General features: G+C 38.8%; 1 protein-coding gene across 2 annotated transcripts in view; it reads left to right on the top strand.

The window, feature by feature from the left end:
* Nucleotides 1-19,583, top strand: part of LOC111142901 (activating transcription factor 2) — an 84,212-nt gene continuing 64,629 nt past the window's right edge. The window contains exons 1-2 of one of the 2 annotated variants that reach the window (XM_022496290.1): nt 1-111; nt 16,275-16,373. In XM_022496290.1, coding sequence (XP_022351998.1) covers nt 16,354-16,373 — 20 coding nt within the window. In that variant the 5' untranslated portion in view covers nt 1-111; nt 16,275-16,353. The remainder of the gene's footprint in view (nt 112-16,274; nt 16,374-19,583) is intronic. The other variant, XM_022496287.1, reaches the window with a different exon arrangement.

The following is a 19,583-nucleotide window of genomic DNA, read 5'->3' as shown; positions in this document are numbered from 1 at the left end:
CGTGGCCTTTAAAGTGTGGTTCAGCCCTTTCCTCCCGGGGTAGTTTGTAAACACGGCTGAGCTCGGGCTTCCTTGGCCACCGAGAGAAGCGTGAACTAGTGTCCTGGAAAGGTGAGTAGTGTTGGGGAGAAAGCCGTAGGACTGGAGACTGTAGGGATATGGAGAAAGAAGGCACTAACATGGCGACGTCGCTCACCGTAGTCCCCACCCCCAGCTTCCCATCACCTCGGGCGCTCCAGCCTCAGTGCCTAGCCCTCGGGGCGACTGAGGCTGTACTGCCACCTCAGCGGCTCTTGCGGCGACGGCTTCGGGAGCTCGACGGGCCGGGCGGGACCGTTAGGTAACTGGCATTCGTTGTTCCGGCCCCTCCCCGATCGCGCGCTTTCCTAACGAAGAGGAAAAAGGAATAACGGCTCCTCTTAGACCCCTCCCCCCGATTTATCTTCCCCTTCTCTGGTTAGTTCAGGGGTCTCTGGACCCCACCTCGGATCCGGGGAGGGCGCTGGGAGACCCCCTTCAGTCCTTGGATTAGCAGGAAGAGGGCCGGCTCTGGTCTCCCCACCCAAGACTCAGTGGTTGGGGACTGTGTATAGGTGATGGTGGACGGAAGGAGGATCGGGAGGCGCAGCAGAAAATAGGGTCAGGGTCTCTGGCTGTGCTGGAACATGATGGAACAAATGGTGTGGAGAACCTGTGAGCTGAAAGTCTTGGCCTTTTCTGTCCTTTCTGCCCCCTCACACTCCCGCCACCCCCCACTTTTTTCCCGGTGGGGCGGGGCTGAGGTGTGGGTGCAGATTGATTCTGGTATTTTCCCCCATTTTTTTTTTTTTTTTTTTTTTTACCTCCCTGAATGGACTGCAGAGCGTCTGTAGGGAAATAACCTATGCTTTTTATTGATGCCCTGGGGACCAGGGCCGAGAGATAGTGTGCATGTGTGTGTTGTGTGTATTTTCTGTGTTAGCTCGCTAGAAGAGGGAGAAGGCGGAGGAGCTGGGGACTATTTTTGTGTCCTTAGGTAGTGTAAAATTGCCTTTGCTCAATGGGGAGTTTAAAACTGGTTGAAGCCAAGAACAAAACTCCTGTGAATATAATGGAATAAAAGGGATTACACCTCGTGGACCTTCACCTTATTGACTGATACCTATATTATATGAAAGTTATAATTTCTTAGGCATTTTAAATTATGGAGACTAACAATAATGTGCATACTTGGAAACCAAAGCAAAAACTATTCCTCTTGAGTGCACTTTTGGTCCTTTGTGAAGAAACCACTGCCTTACTATGTGTAATTTTTAAATAGCCATGTAACCTTGGTCTATTGTACCAAAACTATAAAGGTGATAAGCTTGTTTAAAAGTCAGCCCTGCAGAGTTAAGTGACCTGAAAGACAAATACAGTAGCAGTTACATCTTGTAATTAAATTTGTTACACTGACTTGAGGAATCCATTGTTGTCACTTTTCAGAACTGCAGGAACATCTTTATAAAGTGTGTTTTAAAAAACAGAGATGTCGGGGCGCCTGGGTGGCTCAGTGGGTTAAGCCGCTGCCTTCGGCTCAGGTCATGATCTCAGAGTCCTGGGATCGAGCCCCGCATCGGGCTCTCTGCTCGGCAGGGAGCCTGCTTCCTCCTCTCTCTCTGCCTGCCTCTCTCCCTACTTGTGATCTCTCTGTCAAATAAATAAATAAAATCTTTAAAAAAAAAAAAAAAAAAAAACAGAGATGCCCTTCTGCAGATAAAGAAGAGTTAAGGATGTTCTTGAATCTTTGGTCATCAATAATTGAATAACAAAAATCCTAGTCTTTGTAATTTATAAGAATCTTAAAAATTTATGGTGGTTCGTATGCTGCTTTCCTAAAACCTGTTTTATCTTGTTTTGAGAGGATTACTGCTGTTAAATTTTTAATTATTTGAAATATATGGTAATTTAGAATATAGGTGTTTGTATTTGTCGGGAATGAGCTTTCAGGAACTCTGTGTTTAAGGTTCACATGCCTTCTGTAGATCTGATTGCATTTCCTGGAAATTTTTTAAAAATAACCGTATTAGGATGTTATTTCATCTTTGGGTACTTTACCATAATCTATTAAACATGTAATACAGAAATTCCTGTATTTACTTTACTTGGAGTATTTGTTTCATATATTTAAGCTAAATTAACTGTAAATATTAAGGTTACTGTGTTAGCTCTGTAACAAATAATTTGGAGGAATGCTTTTTCTTGGTATTCAGGATTTGAAAGCTTTCAATATCATTTTTAAAGATGTTATGCTATACATCAGATGTCTACAATAACTAGCATTAAGTCTCAAGAAGTAATCTGCATTTTTCCTACCTAAATATTTGTGTTTTGAAAAAGTTGAGTTTTAGTGATTTAGATGTTCTCTGCTGGTAAATTCTTAAGATCATGTTAGATCAAATGTGTACATCGTATCTGTGTCATCTTGAGCAGATAATACAATCTCTTTTCAAAAACCCATTGAATAGGGGCGCCTGGGTGGCTCAGTGGGTTAAAGCCTCTGCCTTCGGCTTGGGTCATGATCCCAGGGTCCTGGGATGGAGCCCCACATCAGGCTCTCTGCTCAACAGGGAGCCTGCTTCCTCCTCTCTCTCTCTCTCTCTCTCTCTCTCTGCCTGCCTCTCTGCCTACTTGTGATCTCTATCTGTTAAATAAATAAATAAAATCTTTAAAAAAAATTGAATAACAACAAAAAAAAATTGAATAACAAGAATTGGATAGTAAACTGATCCTTATAAAAAATAAGTACATTAGTACTTGTTATACTACTCAGTAATTAAAATGTACTATAGGAAAATAATAAATCTGCATTGTTATAGTCAGTAATTTAACTTAGTATTTCTGTGTTTATCCTTTAACTCCCATCTGTTACTTGAGACTAAGGGTCTTACCTAAAATACTGCATGTTTTCTTAATGAAATTCTTAATGAAGTGAATATGTTAGTATTCACTGTTTATGTCCAGGGAAAAACCCACAAAACATTTTATGTTTTTCCTCTGTTTCTTGAGCTCAAGATTAAAAAGAAAGAGTAAAATATAATTTCATAAAAATTTAAAGAAGTTTGTGGAACTCTCTGGCCAACAATAATTGGAATTATTTTACATATATTACTATAAGTGTCATGTATTCTATAATTATAGATACCCATATATATACTATTTTCATTTTAACAATCTTGAAATGTATATTCATTTACATTTTTAAGTATGTTTAAGTGATGCTTTTATTTTTTTCCCTTCTTGGCATTTTGGCAGTAGTAGTAGAGTGTTAACAAACTTTTTTTGTAACAAGAATGAATGTAAATAGAGTGCTTTTGGGGCAAGGCTATTCACCCATGTCTGCATTGTCTATCTTAACAAAGATAGTGATTCTCATTTTTTTTCTGTCTTAATACCCAAGGAATAGAAACACCCCCAACAGTAGTAGTAGCTTTTTACCACAGAGATTCTCAACAAGATAAGTAGGGAAAACGGTGGGAATGATTACAATTGGCAAAAAGCCAGTTGGCAAAATACCAAGTGTATTTTGGTTCTTTGGCTAGTAGTGTATATCTTTATCTATACTACTACCTTAATTTACAAATTCCCTAGATGTTCTTTAGTTTGCTTACCTGAACCTAAACTTTTGTCATTCCAGCTTCATAGTTTTCCCAATTTTATAGCTTTGTTTTTTCTAATTCTTGTGCGGGGGCTAGTGTGTTTCTATTTACTTGAATATAAATAACTTTTCATTATTTTTGTTGCCTTCTAATTTCTGTATATATATTATAGCTTTGACAGAGTTTTATCATTAGTTAGCATTATGTTTTATTTTTAGAGCTTTAGCATTTCCCCATATTGCCTAACCTTCGTGATATATAATGGTTACATGATAGTTTACCAGTTGACCATTAAAATTTCCTCTATTTTAAATGCCCAATGGAAAAATGATTGTTTTCAGTTTCTCTTTTAGCATTGAATTGAGCATCCCTATGCGTCTTTTTACTTATTTTGAATTGTTTCTGTAGGATACTAATCTCAAGTGAAATTACCAGATCAAAGGATATATATTTAAAAAAAAATTTTTTGAGGGGGGGGGCGTGCCTGGGTGGCTCAGTGGGTTAAAGCCTCTGCCTTCGGCTCAGGTCATGATCCCGGGGTCCTGGGATCAAGCCCCACATCGGGCTCTCACCTCAGCAGGGAGCCTGCTTCCTCCTCTCTCTCTCTCTCTCTCTGCCTGCCTCTCTGCCTACTTGTGATCTCTGTCTGCCAAATAAATAAATAAAATCTTTTTAAAAAAAATTTTTTTTTAAAGATTTTATTTATTTATTTGAGACAGAATGAGAGTGAGAGAATTCAAGCAGGGGGAGCAGCAGGCAGGAGAAGGAGGCTCTCACCCGAGGAAGGAGCCCAATGCGGGGCTTGATCCCAGGACTCCAGGATAATGACCTTAACTGACTGAGCCACTCAGGCGCTCCAGGTCGAAGGATATAAGTGTTTCTATATTGCCAGATTTTTGCCTCTCCAAAGAGTTGATAGAGCAAGTCTACACTGTCAGGAGAATCTGAGTACACCAACTTTATCATAATTTTACTAACTTCGGAGTTGTGCTGATTAATAAAGTAGGATTGCATAATTAGGAATTATTAGTGGGAATAAGTTGCATTTAGCAGTTTTGTTTAGTAGACCATATCAGTCTCAAGTTACTTGCTTACCAGTGATCTGTGTGCTGGGACAGATAATGTATATTTTATATTTTCTTCATTTCACTATTTCTCATATAGATTACTTGACATAAAGAACTTGACAGTGTAGTAACAGTAATCCTTATATTTGATGTAGTTTTACATGGTTTACATGTTGGGTATTTTATGCTAGTTTACTTTGATATAAGAGCTACTTTTTAATCTATAGGTTTATGAGTTATTGAAATTCATAATGGCATTTATTTCCAAATAGGTAATCCTTGAAATAAAGAATGTGTATGTTACAGCCCGATTGAGTTGTTTCCTTAGTGTTGTCTTCTGGTGCATAGTATGCATATAATCAGTGTTTTAGGGTACTTATTAGGAGCCAGACTGTCATGGGTCTGCCACTTATTATCTGTATCATCTTACTATCTGTATCATTATCTCTGTGCTTCAATTTCCTTAATTTTAAAGGTAATACTTAATTCATAGCTTTGTTCAAAGAATTAGTGTATATAAAATGCTTAAAGCAGTGTTAGGAACTAATGAATACTTAGTATATGGTGTGGTAATTATTGTTAAAGTACATTCAGAAATAATAATAATCTACCAAAGCCCCACCAGGTATATGTGAAGTAGCTTGAAGGCAGGACATTAATCATCTCTTTAGTAGCTTTGGCCATAAAGTTGAGTTTTCTGTAGGAACTTATAATTTGTGGTGCAACTCACTATGTTAGAATTTTCATAAATGCATGTGAGAGAGTGTCTCCTATTTTTTGTTCCCTTTGTCCCTAAGTCAGACTTTTCTTATATTAAACTTCTGTAGTATAGCATGCTCATATTTTGAGATGATAACATTGTGACAGTATGATTTCCATAAAATCTAATTATCATTTTTTTCTATTCCACTAGAAATATTTCGGTGAAACCTTTCATTCCTCCCTCTTCATAGTGGAAGAGATGATTAAATAAAATACATTTCTAATGTTCTTTTTTTTAATTCTAAGTTTTATTTTAATTCTAGTTAGTTAACCTAGTATTAGTTTCAGGTGCACAATACACTATTCAGAACTTCCATATATAACCCTGCACTCGTCACTACAAGTGCACTCCTTAATCCCCATCACCTGTTTAGTCCATCCCCTCCACTCCTCACCTCTTCTCTGATAACTGTCATTTTTCTATAATTAAGAGTCTGTTTCTTGGTTTGTCTCTCTCATTTTTTCCCCCTTGTTTCTTAAATTCCACACACAGGTAAGTCATATGGTATTCATCTTTCTCTGACTTATTTCACTTAGCATAATACTCTGTAGTTCCATCCATGTCATTGCAAATGGCAGGATTTCATTGTGTTTTATGGCTGAGTAATATTCCCGTGTGTGTGTGTGTGTGTGTGTGTGTGTGTGTGTGTGTGTGTGTATCACATTATCTTTATCCATTTATTTGTCAATGGACACTTGGGATGCTTCTGCTGTAAATAATGCCACTATAAACACAAGGATGCACGCATTTTTTGAATTAGTGTTCTTGTATTCTTTAGGTAAATACCCAGTAGTGCAATTGGTGGATCGTAAGGTAGTTCTGTTAGCTTTTTGAGGAACCTGCATACTGGTTTCCACAGTGGCTGTACCAATTTGCATTCCCACGAGCAATGCACAGGTGTTCTTTTTCTCCACATTCTCGCCAACACCCGTTATTTCTTGTGTTGTTGATTTTAGCCCTTCTAAAATGGGTGTGAGGTGGTACCTCGTTGTAGTTTTGATTAGAATTTGCCTGATAAGGGATGATGAGCATCTTTTCACATGTCTGTTGGCCGTCTGTATGTCTTCTAATGTTTTTTTGAATTCTTTACTGATTATTCAACTAATGTAACTGTTCTCAATCACAGTGTTGAGAGTAACTTGTGTCTTTTATCATTTGTAAGGAAGGTTTTAATCATCATCGACACGATGTTGGATTGATGGTTATTCCTTTAGTAATATCTCACTTAATTTTGATATTCTTTGAGAGGAAGAGCGAAAGAGGAGCTTACTGGTGTTGCAGTAGGAATTATACATAATCTATACCCATTCTTATTTGTGCTCTCTTTATAATGAGAAATTAGTATCAATATACTTTTTTAGTATGTGTGCTGCTGAAGCAAGCACTTAATGTCCTCTTAATAGTAGTGATAACTAGGACTTACTGTAATTCTTGGTGAGCTGTGAATTTCTATTTTCTTTTTACCTTTACAAAAGTTTTTAGTAAGCATACAATAATAATAAAAGATACAAGAATATAATTATAATAAAAATAATAATAGATAAGTACATTTTTTTTTACATCTACCTTTAGAAAAATAATGCTGTGGGCAGTATTTTGTATGACAGATGTGATTATCAAATCTAAAAGGATGTTATTAGTAAAAACTTGGATTAGCACTGTTCATATTCCTAACCATTAATCTATAAGGTCTTTTTATTTGTGTGGGTTTTTTTTTTTTTAGATTATTTCCTTTTTTTTTTTTTTTTTTTTAGTTTTTATTTATTTATTTGTCAGAGAGAGAGAGGGAGAGAGAGTGAGCACAGGCAGACAGAATGGCAGGCAGAGGAAGAGGGAGAAGCAGGCTCCCTGCCAAGCAAGGAGCCCGATGTGGGACTCGATCCCAGGACACTGGGATCATGACCCGAGCCGAAGGCAGCTGCTTAACCAACTGAGCCACCCAGGCGTCCCAGATTATTTCCTTTTTTTAAGATTTTATTTGTCAGAGAGAGGGAGCATGTGCACAAGCAGAGGGAGTGGCAGGCAAAGGGAGAAGCAGGTTCACTGCTGAGCAAGGAGCCTGATGCAGGACTCCATCCCAGGACCCTTCTGGGATCGTGACCTGAGCTGAATGCAGACACTTAACCGACTGAGCCACTCAGGCATCCCTAGATTTATTTATTTTATTTTAGAGAGGGAGAGAGTGTATGTTTAGTAGGGGAGGGCAGAGGGAGTGGAGAAGAGAGAATCCTCAAGCAGACTCCCTGCTGAGCGTGGAGCCTGACACAGTGCTGGATCCCACTACCCATGAAATCATGACCTGAGCCGAAACCAAGAATCGGACACCTAACCAACTCAGCCACCCATGTGCCCTTGTATTTGTGTATTTCTAATGTTTTGTTGTGATTTTAGGCCGTAAGACTAGAACTTGCTTACCTTATATCACCTAGGGATTAGAGGTCTGGGAATAATTAAGACCCACTTTAAAAATGAAGTTTAACTTAAAAACTGATATTTTTATTAACGGATATTTTGATATATTGGGTTGGTCTCAATATTGACATACTTTCATGAATACAGTATTGGGAAAAGTCTGAGGTGTTCTCTGTGTGTGCCATCAACTTTGAGGAATTTCATCAAAACGCTTATATACTCTTGGGAATTAGGGATATGTGTGAAGAGCATCTGTCATGTCTGCTGCAAGTGGGGCAAAATTAAAAGCTGCTTTTCTCATTAAAGCTGGGCTTCTGTTTTTCACACTTCTGAGGTTTTTTATTTCCTTACATAGAACTAAACGTTATATATCAAATAACCTTATGGGATAACATCAAATTCATGGGTTAAAGACTTAAAGCCTTTTGTTCAAAAGTTAAACTAAACATGTAGTTCTCAGTTTGGGGCTTTAAAGAAGGTAGTAAGATTAGGATTGATTAAGCATTAGGAAAATGTACATTTAATGTCAAAGTAAAATACAGAACTTGTAATAAACTTAATAGATACCATGTAAGCACCATGCACTATACTATGTATTTTACATATATTGTTATCTTTTTTTTTTTTTTAAGATATTTATTTATTTGACAGAGACCAACACAGCGAGAGAGGGAACACAAGCAGGGGGAGTGGGAGAGGGAGAAGCAGGCTGCCTGCTGAGCGGGTAGCCTGATGTGGGGCTCAGTCCCTGGATGCTGGGATCATGACCTGACCTGAAGGCAGACGCTTAACGACTTCACCACCCAGTCACCCCATCTTTTATTATTTTCAACAACACTGAACGTGGTGTATTATTTCTTACTGTTGAGGATCATAGTGAACTCATACCATTTAAAATTTTTCTAATATAGAAAGTCAAAAGTACCTTAACCTTGAAAGGGAGTAAAGTCCTACTAGCTCATAGTTACAGGTTTTCAAACTCTTAGGTTCCAAGTTTTGTTATTATGACCATAGTGATGTTCCCAGGACCCCAGGATTGCTCTAGGATCGCTTTTTGCATTTTGTGGCTCTTGACCAAGATATAGGAAGAAAATTAAAGCGCAGAATTATGTGTCTATATAAGGTATTGCTGCCCCTGAAGCCTTGTGACACAAGCCTACCCTCCTGGGTGCCTTACTTATTAACATTTTTACTCTTTTAATGTCCTCTTCCTGCATCACAAATTACCACATATTTTGCATCTTAAAACAACACAAATTTATCTCACAGTTTTTGTAGGTCAGAAGTCCAGGTGGGCTCAGCTGGGTCTTCTGCTTAGGGTCTTACAAATCCAAAATTAATTAGTTGGCTGAGCTGTATTACATGCTAGAGTGTCTGGGGGGAAAATCCACTTCCAGGTTCATTGAGATTCTTGGCTAAATGCAGACTCCTTGTGGACTGATAACCAGAGTTGGTATTTGCTCTTAGAAGCTGAAAAGCTGGGAGGCCTGGGTGGCTCAGTGGGTTAAGCATCAGTGTTGGGCTCAGGTACTGATCCCAGGCTCCTGGGACCGAGTCCCACAACGGGCTCCCTGCTCAGTGGGGAGCCTGCTTCTCCCTCTGCCTGCTGCTCTGCCTACTGGTGCTTTCCATCTTTCTGTCAAATAAATAGAATCTTTAAAAAAAAAAAAAAGCTGAAAGGCTTTCAGTCCTGTCCCCTCCAGTAATGGCAAGACAAGTCTCCTTTATACTTCTAGTTTTTGTGACTTATGCTACTACTGAATCTCTCAGAATTCAGACAGAGAAAGTTTTCTGTTCTTAAGGGCTCCTGGATTGGGCCCCCTGGATAACCCAGAATAATCTTCCTGTTTTAGGAGTTGTTATCTTTTTGCATCTTCAGAGTCCATTTTGTAATGTAATATAACTATTCATAGTTTCCAGGGATTTGGGTGTGGACTACTTTGTGGGACCATTCTACCTATTACACTCATGTGCTCCTGAAAAGAAATTTGATAAACTCTGTACCCTTGCACATTTCTAAGTTGAATCTTAAAAGTTTTCATCTTAGGTTTAAAAAGTTGAAAGAAAGTACAATTTCTGGCTTTTCTAGATACTGACACTATTTTTTGTAAGTACCTAATGTCAGTAGCAATTTGATGTTGTCATTTTAAAAAACACTAGAATTAATCTTTAAAAGTTGGAAATTTTCATTATTCCTCCTATTGACCGTCTGTTTAACTTCCATTTCTCCAACATAATTTTATTTGAATCCAGTGGATTTTAATGTTTTAAAGTATTGATACCTTTTCATACCTCTCTGCAATAAATATAATAAATTGAACTTAGATTTTTAAGTTTATTGATTTCTTTTCATGGAGCTTTCTTGGAACAATGTATTTTTGAACAGTATTTTGAGAATGGAAGAAGCAGTCATTAAATGAAAAGTTTTTATTTTCCTGTCACCATGCTAAACAATATATATGAAATCAGAACATTCCTAAACACAGGGCAAAATGCCATTCTTAAGAACAGTGCTTTAGCAGAAATATAAGACAGGCAAAGACACAAACCTGAGGTTTAATGGTGCCTGAATTAAGGTAGGCATTAAGACACTTTTTAAATAATCCCCTTGTTTGGTTCTGTGGAGGTTTTACAACCTGGGGCAATGCATGGTAATGAGATTTGGTATGGATGGGAAGTGGGAGTTTCTTTTGAACTGTGGAAGGATGAGGATTTAGGGAAAGTAGATCATTTTTAGGAAAGAAAACATAGGGAAATACAGATAGGAAATTTTCTTACAATTTATCCTTCTCAGATGTCCCTTGGAATGCATTAGTGTACCTTCAGTAATACATAAACCTGCTTGAATAATACCTTGAAAAGACTATCCTCTTCCTGCCTAGACCCTATCCTTCCACAAGGCCAGAAGCCTATAGAGTCTTCTGAGTCCATGTCAAGAAAGACTTCGTTCCTTTCTCACATGTATATCTACTTTCTGAGCTTTGTTTTTTTGACACAATATCTGCTTCCCAGAATATTTACCATTAGCAGTGTTTGCCTCCTTCAGCAGAGCCCATTCCCCTTAACCACAGGTTAATTATATCCAAGTATAGGCATACCTGAGATATGGTGGGTTAGGTTCCAAACGACCACAGTAAAGCAAGTCAGATGGATTTTTTGGTTTCCTAGTGCATATAAAATTTATGTTTTCACTATGCTGTAGTCTATTAAGTGTGTGCTAGTATTTTTTTTTAATTTACATGCCTTAATTTAAAAATATTTTTTGCTAAAAGAAAAGCCAACGATCATCTGAGCTTTCAGCCAGTTGTAATCTTTTAGCTGGTGTAGGGTTTTGCCCATGGTGGCTGTTCACTGATGAGGTGGTGGTTGCTGAAGGTGTGGTGGCTATGGCCATTTCTTTAAGTAAAACATCAATGAAGTTTACCCATGGAGGAACTTTCAAAGTTGGAGTCAGTCCTCTCAAACCCAGTCACTGCTTTTTCAACTAATTTTATGTAATATTCCAAATTCTTTGTGATCATTTCAATAATCTTCATAACGTCTTTACCAGGAGTAGATTCCATCTCAAGAAAATCACTTTCTTTGCTCATGCATAAAGAGCAGCTCCTCAGTTGTTCAAGTTTTATCATGAGATTTAAAACGGTTCAGTCACATCTTTAGGCTCACTTCTAGTTCTCGTGCTGTTTCCACCACATGTGTAGTTAATTCCTTCCCTGAAGTCTTGAACCCCTCAAAATCATCATGAGAGTTGGAGTCAGCTTCTTCCATACTCCTCTGTTAATGTTGATATTTTGACCGCTTCCCATGAATCACAAATGCTGCTAATGGAATCTAGACTGGTCAGTCTTTTCTAGAAGGTTTTCAATTTTCTTTGTCTAGATCCATGAGAAGAATCACTGTCTCTAGTAGCTACAGTTTTATAAAAAATGTATTTCTTAAATAAGACTCGAAAGAATTACTCCTTGATCCATGTGCAGCAGAATAGATGTGTTTAGCAGGCAAGAAAACATTAATCTTGTTACACACCTCATAAGCGTTTTGGGGTGTCAGGTGCATTGTCAACAAACAGTAACATTTTGAAAGGAATCTTTTTTTTTTTTAAGATTTTATTAATTTATTTGTCAGAGAGAGAGAGAGGGAGAGAGAGCAAGCACAGGCAGACAGAGTGGCAGGCAGAGGCAGAGGGAGAAGCAGGCTCCCTGCAGAGCAAGAGCCCAATGTGGGACTCGATCCCAGGACCCTGGGATCATGACCTGAGCCAAAGGCAGCTGCTCAACCAACTGAGCCACCCAGGCGTCCCTTGAAAGGAATCTTTTTTTCGGAGCAGCAGTTCTCAACAGAGGTCTTAAAATGTTCAGTAAACTATGTTGAAAACATGTGCTGTCATCCAGAATTTGTTCCATTTATAGAGCACAGGCAGAGTAGATTGAGTGTAATTGTTAAGGGCCCTAAGATTTTCAGAATGATCAGGAGCATTGGCTGCAACTTAAAGTTACCAGCTGTGTTAGCCCCTAACAAGAGAGCCTGTTCTTTGAAGCTTTGAAACCAGGCATGAAGTTTTTTCTAGCTATAAAAGCCCTGGATGGCATTTTCTTCCAATCTAAGGCTGTTCCATCTACATTAAAAATCTTTTATTTAGTGTAGTCACCTTCACTAATGATCTTAGCTAGATACTCTACATAACTTGTTGCAGTTTCTGTATTTTTTTAAAGATTTTTTTTATTATTATTTATTCAACAGAGAGATAAAGAGCACAAGTAGGTAGAGCAGCAAGGAGAGGGAGAAGCAGACTCCCTGCTGAGCAGGGAGCCTGATGTGGGGTTTGATCCCAGGGCCCTGGGATCATTACCCGAGCCGAAGGCAGCCGCTTAACTGACTGAGCCACCCAGGCGCCCCTGCAGTTTCTGTATTAGCACTTGCTCCTTCACCTTCTACTTTTTAAAGATTTTAGTTATTTATTTAGTTATTTGTCAGAGAGAGAGAGCGAGAGAACACAAGCAGCGGGAGCAGCAGGCAGAGGGAGAAACGGGCTCTCTGCTGAGCAAGGAGCCTGTTGCGGGACTCTATCCCAGGACCCTGGGATCAGGACCTGAGCCAAGGCAGACACTTCAACCAGCTGAGCTACCCAGGCATCCCCACCTTCTACTTTTTGTTTATTTTATTTTATTTTTTTAAGATTTTATTTATTTGGCAGAGATCACAAGTAGGCGGAGAGGCAGGCAGAAAGGGGGGCTGGAAGCAGGCTCCCAGCTGAGCAGAGAAGCTGATGTGGGGCTTGATCCCAGGACCCTGGGATCACAACCTGAGCCGAAGGCAGAGGCTTTAACCTACTGAGTCACCCAGGCATCCCCACCTTCTACTTTAAAAAAAATTTTTTTTTTAAGTAATCTCTACACCCAGTGTGGGGCTCGAACTCAAGACCCCAAGATCAAGAGTTGCATGCTCTACTGATGGAGCTAGCCAGGTGCCCCCTCATCTTACACTTTTATGTTATGAAGGTGGCTTCTTTACTTAAACCTCATGAACCAACTCTGCCAGCTTCCAACTTTTCTTCTGCAGCTTCCTCCTCCTCTCAGCCTTCTTAAAATTAAGGAGAGTTAGGGCCTTAGTCTGGATTAGGTTTTACTTCAAGGGAATGTTGTAGCTGGTTTGATCTATTCAGACCACTAAAAGTTTCAGTTGTAAGGCTGTTTCATTTATCTTTTGCATGTTCACTAAAATAGCACTTTTGATTTCCATCAAGAAGTTTACCTTTGCATTCACAGCTTGGCTACCTGTTTGGTCCAAGAGGCCTAGATTTTGGCCTGTCTCGGCTTTCAACATGCCTTCCTCACTAAATGTAATCATTTCCAGCTTTTGGTTTAATGTGAGAGTTGTGCCCCTCTTCCTTTCCCTTGAACATTTACAGGCCATTGTAGGGTCATTAATTGGTCTAGTTTCAATACTGTTGTGTCTCAAGACAACACAGGGAGGCAGAAAGAGAGGGAGAGAGATGGAGGAGCTGGTAAGTGGAACAGTTAGAATTTACAGAACACTTACCAGTTAAGTTTGCTGTCTTATGTGGGTGTAGTCCCTGGCACCCTAAAACAATTGTAATAGTAACATCAAAGATCACTGATCACAAGTCACCATAACAAATATAGTAAGAGTGAAGAAGCTTGAAATGTGCAAGAATTACCAAAAGGAGACACAAAGGCGTGAAGTGAGCAAATGCTGCTGGAAAAAAATGGCACCAATAGAATTGTTCCATGCAGTGAAGAGTGCCAAAAACCTTCAGTTTATAAAAAATGAACTGTCTGTGAGGCATAGTAAAGTGAAGCTCAATAAAATAAGATACACCTGTATAAGAAATACATATACAATAACTAGGGTAGGGTAGCAGTGGTAAAAGAGAAGGTCTTTACATCTGTGTGTTTCAAGTTAGCAAAAAAAGTACTGTTTAATGTGTTTCAAAGTCATTAATCTTAACACTGCATGCATAAAACATAAGCTGTATAGGCCAGGTCAGGTATAGCTTGCTAGCTTAATCTTCTTGCCTTTCTCTTGAAGTGAAGACCAGAGGTCCATCTTGCTGTTTTCTAGGGTGTTAGTTCCTGGTCTTTTGTGAGCAACTGCTAAAATAAGAACACAACACTCTGTAGGAAAATCTGAAGCCCTACTTAAAAATATACATTTCCTTGAAAAACAATTTGCAGAAATTTATCTCAGCCTAGAAAATATGAACCTTTACACAGAGACATTTGTCCTTTGAACTGCTGCTCCATTTATAGTCCTTATTTTACATTTGTATAGCTAAATATCCCGTTCAGGTCCCTTTCCCTTTAAGGAACAGTCTGTGTAAAACAGAATTTTGATGCCAGCTTTGAAATGAGAGTCTTTCCAGCTTCTAGTCTTCTCATCAGAGTTTTAAACCTGAAGACTGTTTCAGCAGCCTTATTCAAGGTAAAGTGCATTCCTTCTTTTCAACAGTCTGCAATAGGGACATCTCCCAAGTTCATACACAGCCTAATAATGAGAGTTCAGTCCTTAAATAATGGTAGAGGAGAGTCTACTTTCCCTTTTAATCTTGTTCCAGGATGACTGCCTTTTCCTAATGGAGTTGGTAACTTGGTTTTCTGCCAGGTTTTTTACCCAGACCCGCTTGGGCACTCCATTACTTACATAATGGTCCTATGTTAATAGTTTCTGAGTTTTGTGGACTGCATATGTGAGTTTATCCTCTCAAACTACAACTTACTTAGGTTGTTTCTTTGCTCTTGCATTGTTATTCTGGTCTTCAGATTTCTCTCTCTTTTTTCTGTCACCTACAGATTGGCCTTTTATATTTAGAGAAGTTCTTTATGAACACTGGTCTTGCTCCTTGGCCACTGGCAGGACTTTCTGCTTTTGAAAGCTCCCTTCAGTGGACTGCTAAGACATTTCTACAAGGTATCCAACCATCTTACATTTTAAGGTGAGGTGTATGATGACAGAAATGTTGACCGGTGTTCATTTTCTTCATTATAGATGCTCCAGTTTTTAACTAAGCATATGATGAAATTAAGAATTTATTTCTCAGCCTGGTATAGCTGTTACATTCTGGTATATGGAATGTAAATAGAAGTTTCCTGTGAGTTGTTGGAAGTAGCGGGCTATTGCTCATCTCATTCTCTTTCCTGCTATCTGATCAGCAGATGCTATGGTTAGACCTTAAGCACTTATTTTAAACCATGAAGGGGACACCACATATTGAGGATGGCAAAACAACAAAATAGAAGGAGCCTAATGATCATGATTTGGGATTACCTGTGCTTTTATATGAGAGAAATTAACTTCTGAATCATTTAAGCCATTGTTTTGAGTTTTCTGTCACTCATAGCTGAACCCAATCCAGCTGAAATAGGTATTAAAAAATCAAGCTGTTTCCAAATGAAAAGCATATGAACTGGGTCCCCTGGATGGTATGCTACAGCCCTGACACAAGAAAAAATTTTTATCTCTAAATAAAAAGTGGAAGAAAAAAAAATGTATATATATTATCATCTCCACTCAGAATTTTGATGATCAGATTCAGCACTGCCATTTCACCTATTATGTATGACTACCCCCCGCCTCCCATTAAAAGCTTCATTTTTCTCCTTTCACCAAGATTCCATTGCTCTACTTCCATCTTTGAAGCTGTTACGCCTCTAGGTAGCATTTTGCTAGGAGTTACAGGTGACCACAGGATAAACATCTTCCTGGAGCACTGAAACTTTTAGAGGGAACCTTAATTTTTATATCAGAAAATAATGGTATGAAAGACAAACTTGACATACATTTTTAAAGTAAATACTTAAAAACATTTTTGTGTCAGAGTTCAACTGCATGAGCCCATTTCCTCAGATCTCACAGAGTAAGGTGTTCAGTCTCTTTTCTGCCTCTCCTTTGTCCTAGGGATACTCAGATGGAAGCTTGAGAAGCACTGCTTACTTGATTAGAGCTAAGTGATTCCTGGCAGCGGTGAATAAAGCTCATGGCCCACCAGTTAGAAAGGTAAGATGCAAAATGCAAAAATGTTTTTAAAATTTTTTTAATTTTTTTAATTTTCCAGTTGTCTCTCAAATATTACTGAATTCAGCAGGTGCTTCCAGATTATACCCTCAGGGTGCTAGTGTCCTACCATATTGATAGTGTTTAGTAGGAAAAAAAAAAATTGGAGGTTTAGTAAATTTGGAAATGTTCTTTTGGAGCTACAGTGCATATCCACAAAGAAAAGCACACGAAGACTTAACATTAAATTGTTTAATTTTTTTTTTGAAAGATTTTATGTATTTGTCAGAGCACACAGTAGGGAGAAAGGCAGACAGAGGGAAAAGCAGGCTCCCTACTAAGCAAGGAGCCTGATGAGGGACTCAATCCTAGGAGCTTGGGATTGTGATCTGAGCTGAAGGCAGACACTTAACTGACTGAGCTACCCAGGTGTCCCAAATTGTTTAAATTTAATTCAGAGCCTCCTAAACTTACCCGACTAGGGAATTCTCTATAGCAAAGGGATCCCCATATGGAATTCCCAATTCTTCTAGGATTTTATACATGATAGTAACAAGAATTACTCCTTGTGGGGCGCCTGGGTGGCTCAGTGGGTTAAAGCCTCTGTCTTAGGCTCAGGTCGTGATCCCAGAGTCCTGGGATCAAGCCCCGAATCAGGCTCTCTGCTCGGCAGGGAGCCTGCTTCCTCCTCTCTCTCTTTGCCTGCTTCTCTGCCTACTTGTGATCTCTGTCTGTCAAATAAATAAAATCTTTAAAAAAAAAAAAAAAAAAGAATTACTCGTTGAAGTATATTCTTTCTTTCTTTTTTTTAAGTGCCCAATATGGGGCTTAAACTCAGGACCCCAAGATCTAGAGTCACGTGCTCTACCTACTGAGCCAGCCCAACGCTCCGAAGTATTTTCTGTAGTCCAAAAATATCTTGGATAAAAAGTATTGCCCATTTGAAGGCTGTACACGGTAATTGAAATATCAGCATTTATTTGCTTTTGTATTGAGTTAAATAAAAAAAATTTAGTTCCATGATTATTCACACTGATCGTAAACATTAATAGGAAGTTATACAGTCCTCAAATACACCTTTATTGAAAATCTTCACAGTGTGGTGATGTTAAAGTTATAAAATACAGTGGTTTCTTGTTCTAAGCCATTTATAGTTTGGGGATATAGCTTCTAAAAATGGAAGCCATTTATAGTTTGGGGGTTTAGCTTCTAAAAAATGGAAGGAAAATTTTGGTAAATTAAATGTGATCTGGCATACAAAATCTTTCAAAACATGGTAGTCTAGTGATAGACTTTGTCAGATATATCAAGATATACAAGCAGAATGATTGGCCTGTGCTGTTACATCTGAATCTGAAGGTTCAGATCAAAAGAGAAACCATGTGTAAATGTACAGCTACTCTAATTTGGACAAAATTTAGAAAATAAATATGTATGTATAATGTATTTGAAAAAGTAAATTTTTTTTGAAAATAATTTTTTTTTTTTTTTAGATTTATTTATTTGACAGACGGCGATCACAAGTAGGCAGAGAAGCAGGCAGAGAGAGAGAGGAGGAAGCAGGCTCCCTGCCGAGCAGAGAGCCTGATTCGGGGCTTGATCCCAGGACTCTGGGATCATGACCTGAGCCAAAGGCAGAGGCTTTAACCCACTGAGCCACCCAGGTGCCCCTTGAAAAGGTAATTTTTAAGCAGGAAACTTTTTAAGGAGGAAAGTAAGGCAAACTTTTTCTTGCACACTGATATATATATATATATAATATATATATGTTAAATAATTTTTGAGCTACTTGACCAACTTAAATGTTCAAATCCTCATTTGGTTAGAATTGTTTTCCATAAAATGTAATTCCAGGGGCACCTGGGTGGCTCAGTCAGTTAAGTGTTCAACTTTTGATTTCAGCTCAGGTCATGCTCTCTCAGGGTTACGAGATGGAGCCCTGTGTCAGGCTCTGCACTCAGTGGGGAGTCTGCTTCTTCCTCTCCCCCCACCCCTGCAACTTTTTCTTCCTCCCTCCCTCTCTCCCTGTGCCCTTCCCCCTACGTGTGTGTTCCCACCCCCTCAAAAGTAAATAAATCTTTTTGAAAAAATGTAAATTCCATGAGGGCAGGGACTGTGTCTGTATCATTGTACCCTTAAGTGCAGCACAATTTCTGTCTTCCTGCATGTACTCAATAAATATTTATTGACTAAATGACTAAGTAAATGAGTGATCTGAATTTCAGGGTAGAGAGAGTAAATGGAGGTCGAGCAGTTACTAAGATGGGTAGGTGGGAAATGAGTGCATTCTAGGCTGAGATAGAGCAGATTAAAAGCCTGCATGAAACTAGAGCCAAGGGATTAAGGAGTAGCATAAAACTGGGCTAGAAGGCAGGGGTCAGTCCATATGCAATGGTCTGGAGGCAGTATTATGGATTTGAGGCCTTATCCTAAACATTTCTTTGTATAACTGGTCCTTTCCTCTCATTTTGATGGGTACTGCTGGTGTGCAAGTCATTCTTTTTTCTGAATTTAGCAATAGTTTGTACTGACTTTCTTATGCATAGTGTTGCCCTTTAATCCATCCTCCATACTTCTGTTAGGTCTTGCAGAAATTCCCCTTTGATTATCTAGTTCATCATCATAAAATCTTTACATTTTTTTTTAATCTTTACATTTTTTTTACAGCAGAATTAAGCACACTTATTCTTTAAAGGGCCAGATAGTGGATATTTTAGACTTTATAGGGGTCACATATGGTCTCTGTTGCTTATTCTCCTGCCACCCCCGCCCATTTAAAAATGTGAAAACTTGCTTAGCTCAACATTTTGGCACAGGCCTATATTTATAACCTCCGAGTGGCAGTGGGATGGGGGTGGTGAGGGTGGAATCCAAACTCATTGCCAGGGTTTGCTTCTCTTTCTGGCCTTATCTCTCTTCCCTTCAACCTTATATACACATGCTTCAGCCATCAGAAATTCCTAAAGATCCCTCAGTGTACTCTGCTTCATTGTGGTTCTACACTTTTGCTGTCTTCTCTGCTGAAAACATCATCCTTCGCTACCTGACGCCTCTACCGTTGAGACTGTAATCAGGCACTACTTCTTCAATAGTAGCCTTCCCAGACCCTCTCTCCACATTGGGCCATGTACTTTTCTTAGTTAGGGGTTAGAAACTTAGCCGAATGAATTCAGGTTTTTTTTTTTAAAAAAAGAGCTCATACTCAGAATACAG

This window comes from Enhydra lutris, unplaced genomic scaffold, assembly GCF_002288905.1.
Source record: "Enhydra lutris kenyoni isolate GAN:26980312 unplaced genomic scaffold, ASM228890v2 scaffoldscaffold1, whole genome shotgun sequence".
Taxonomy (NCBI): Eukaryota; Metazoa; Chordata; class Mammalia; order Carnivora; family Mustelidae; genus Enhydra; species Enhydra lutris.
Note: the sequence above shows the minus strand (reverse complement) of the source record. Positions and strands in the feature narration are given on the sequence as shown.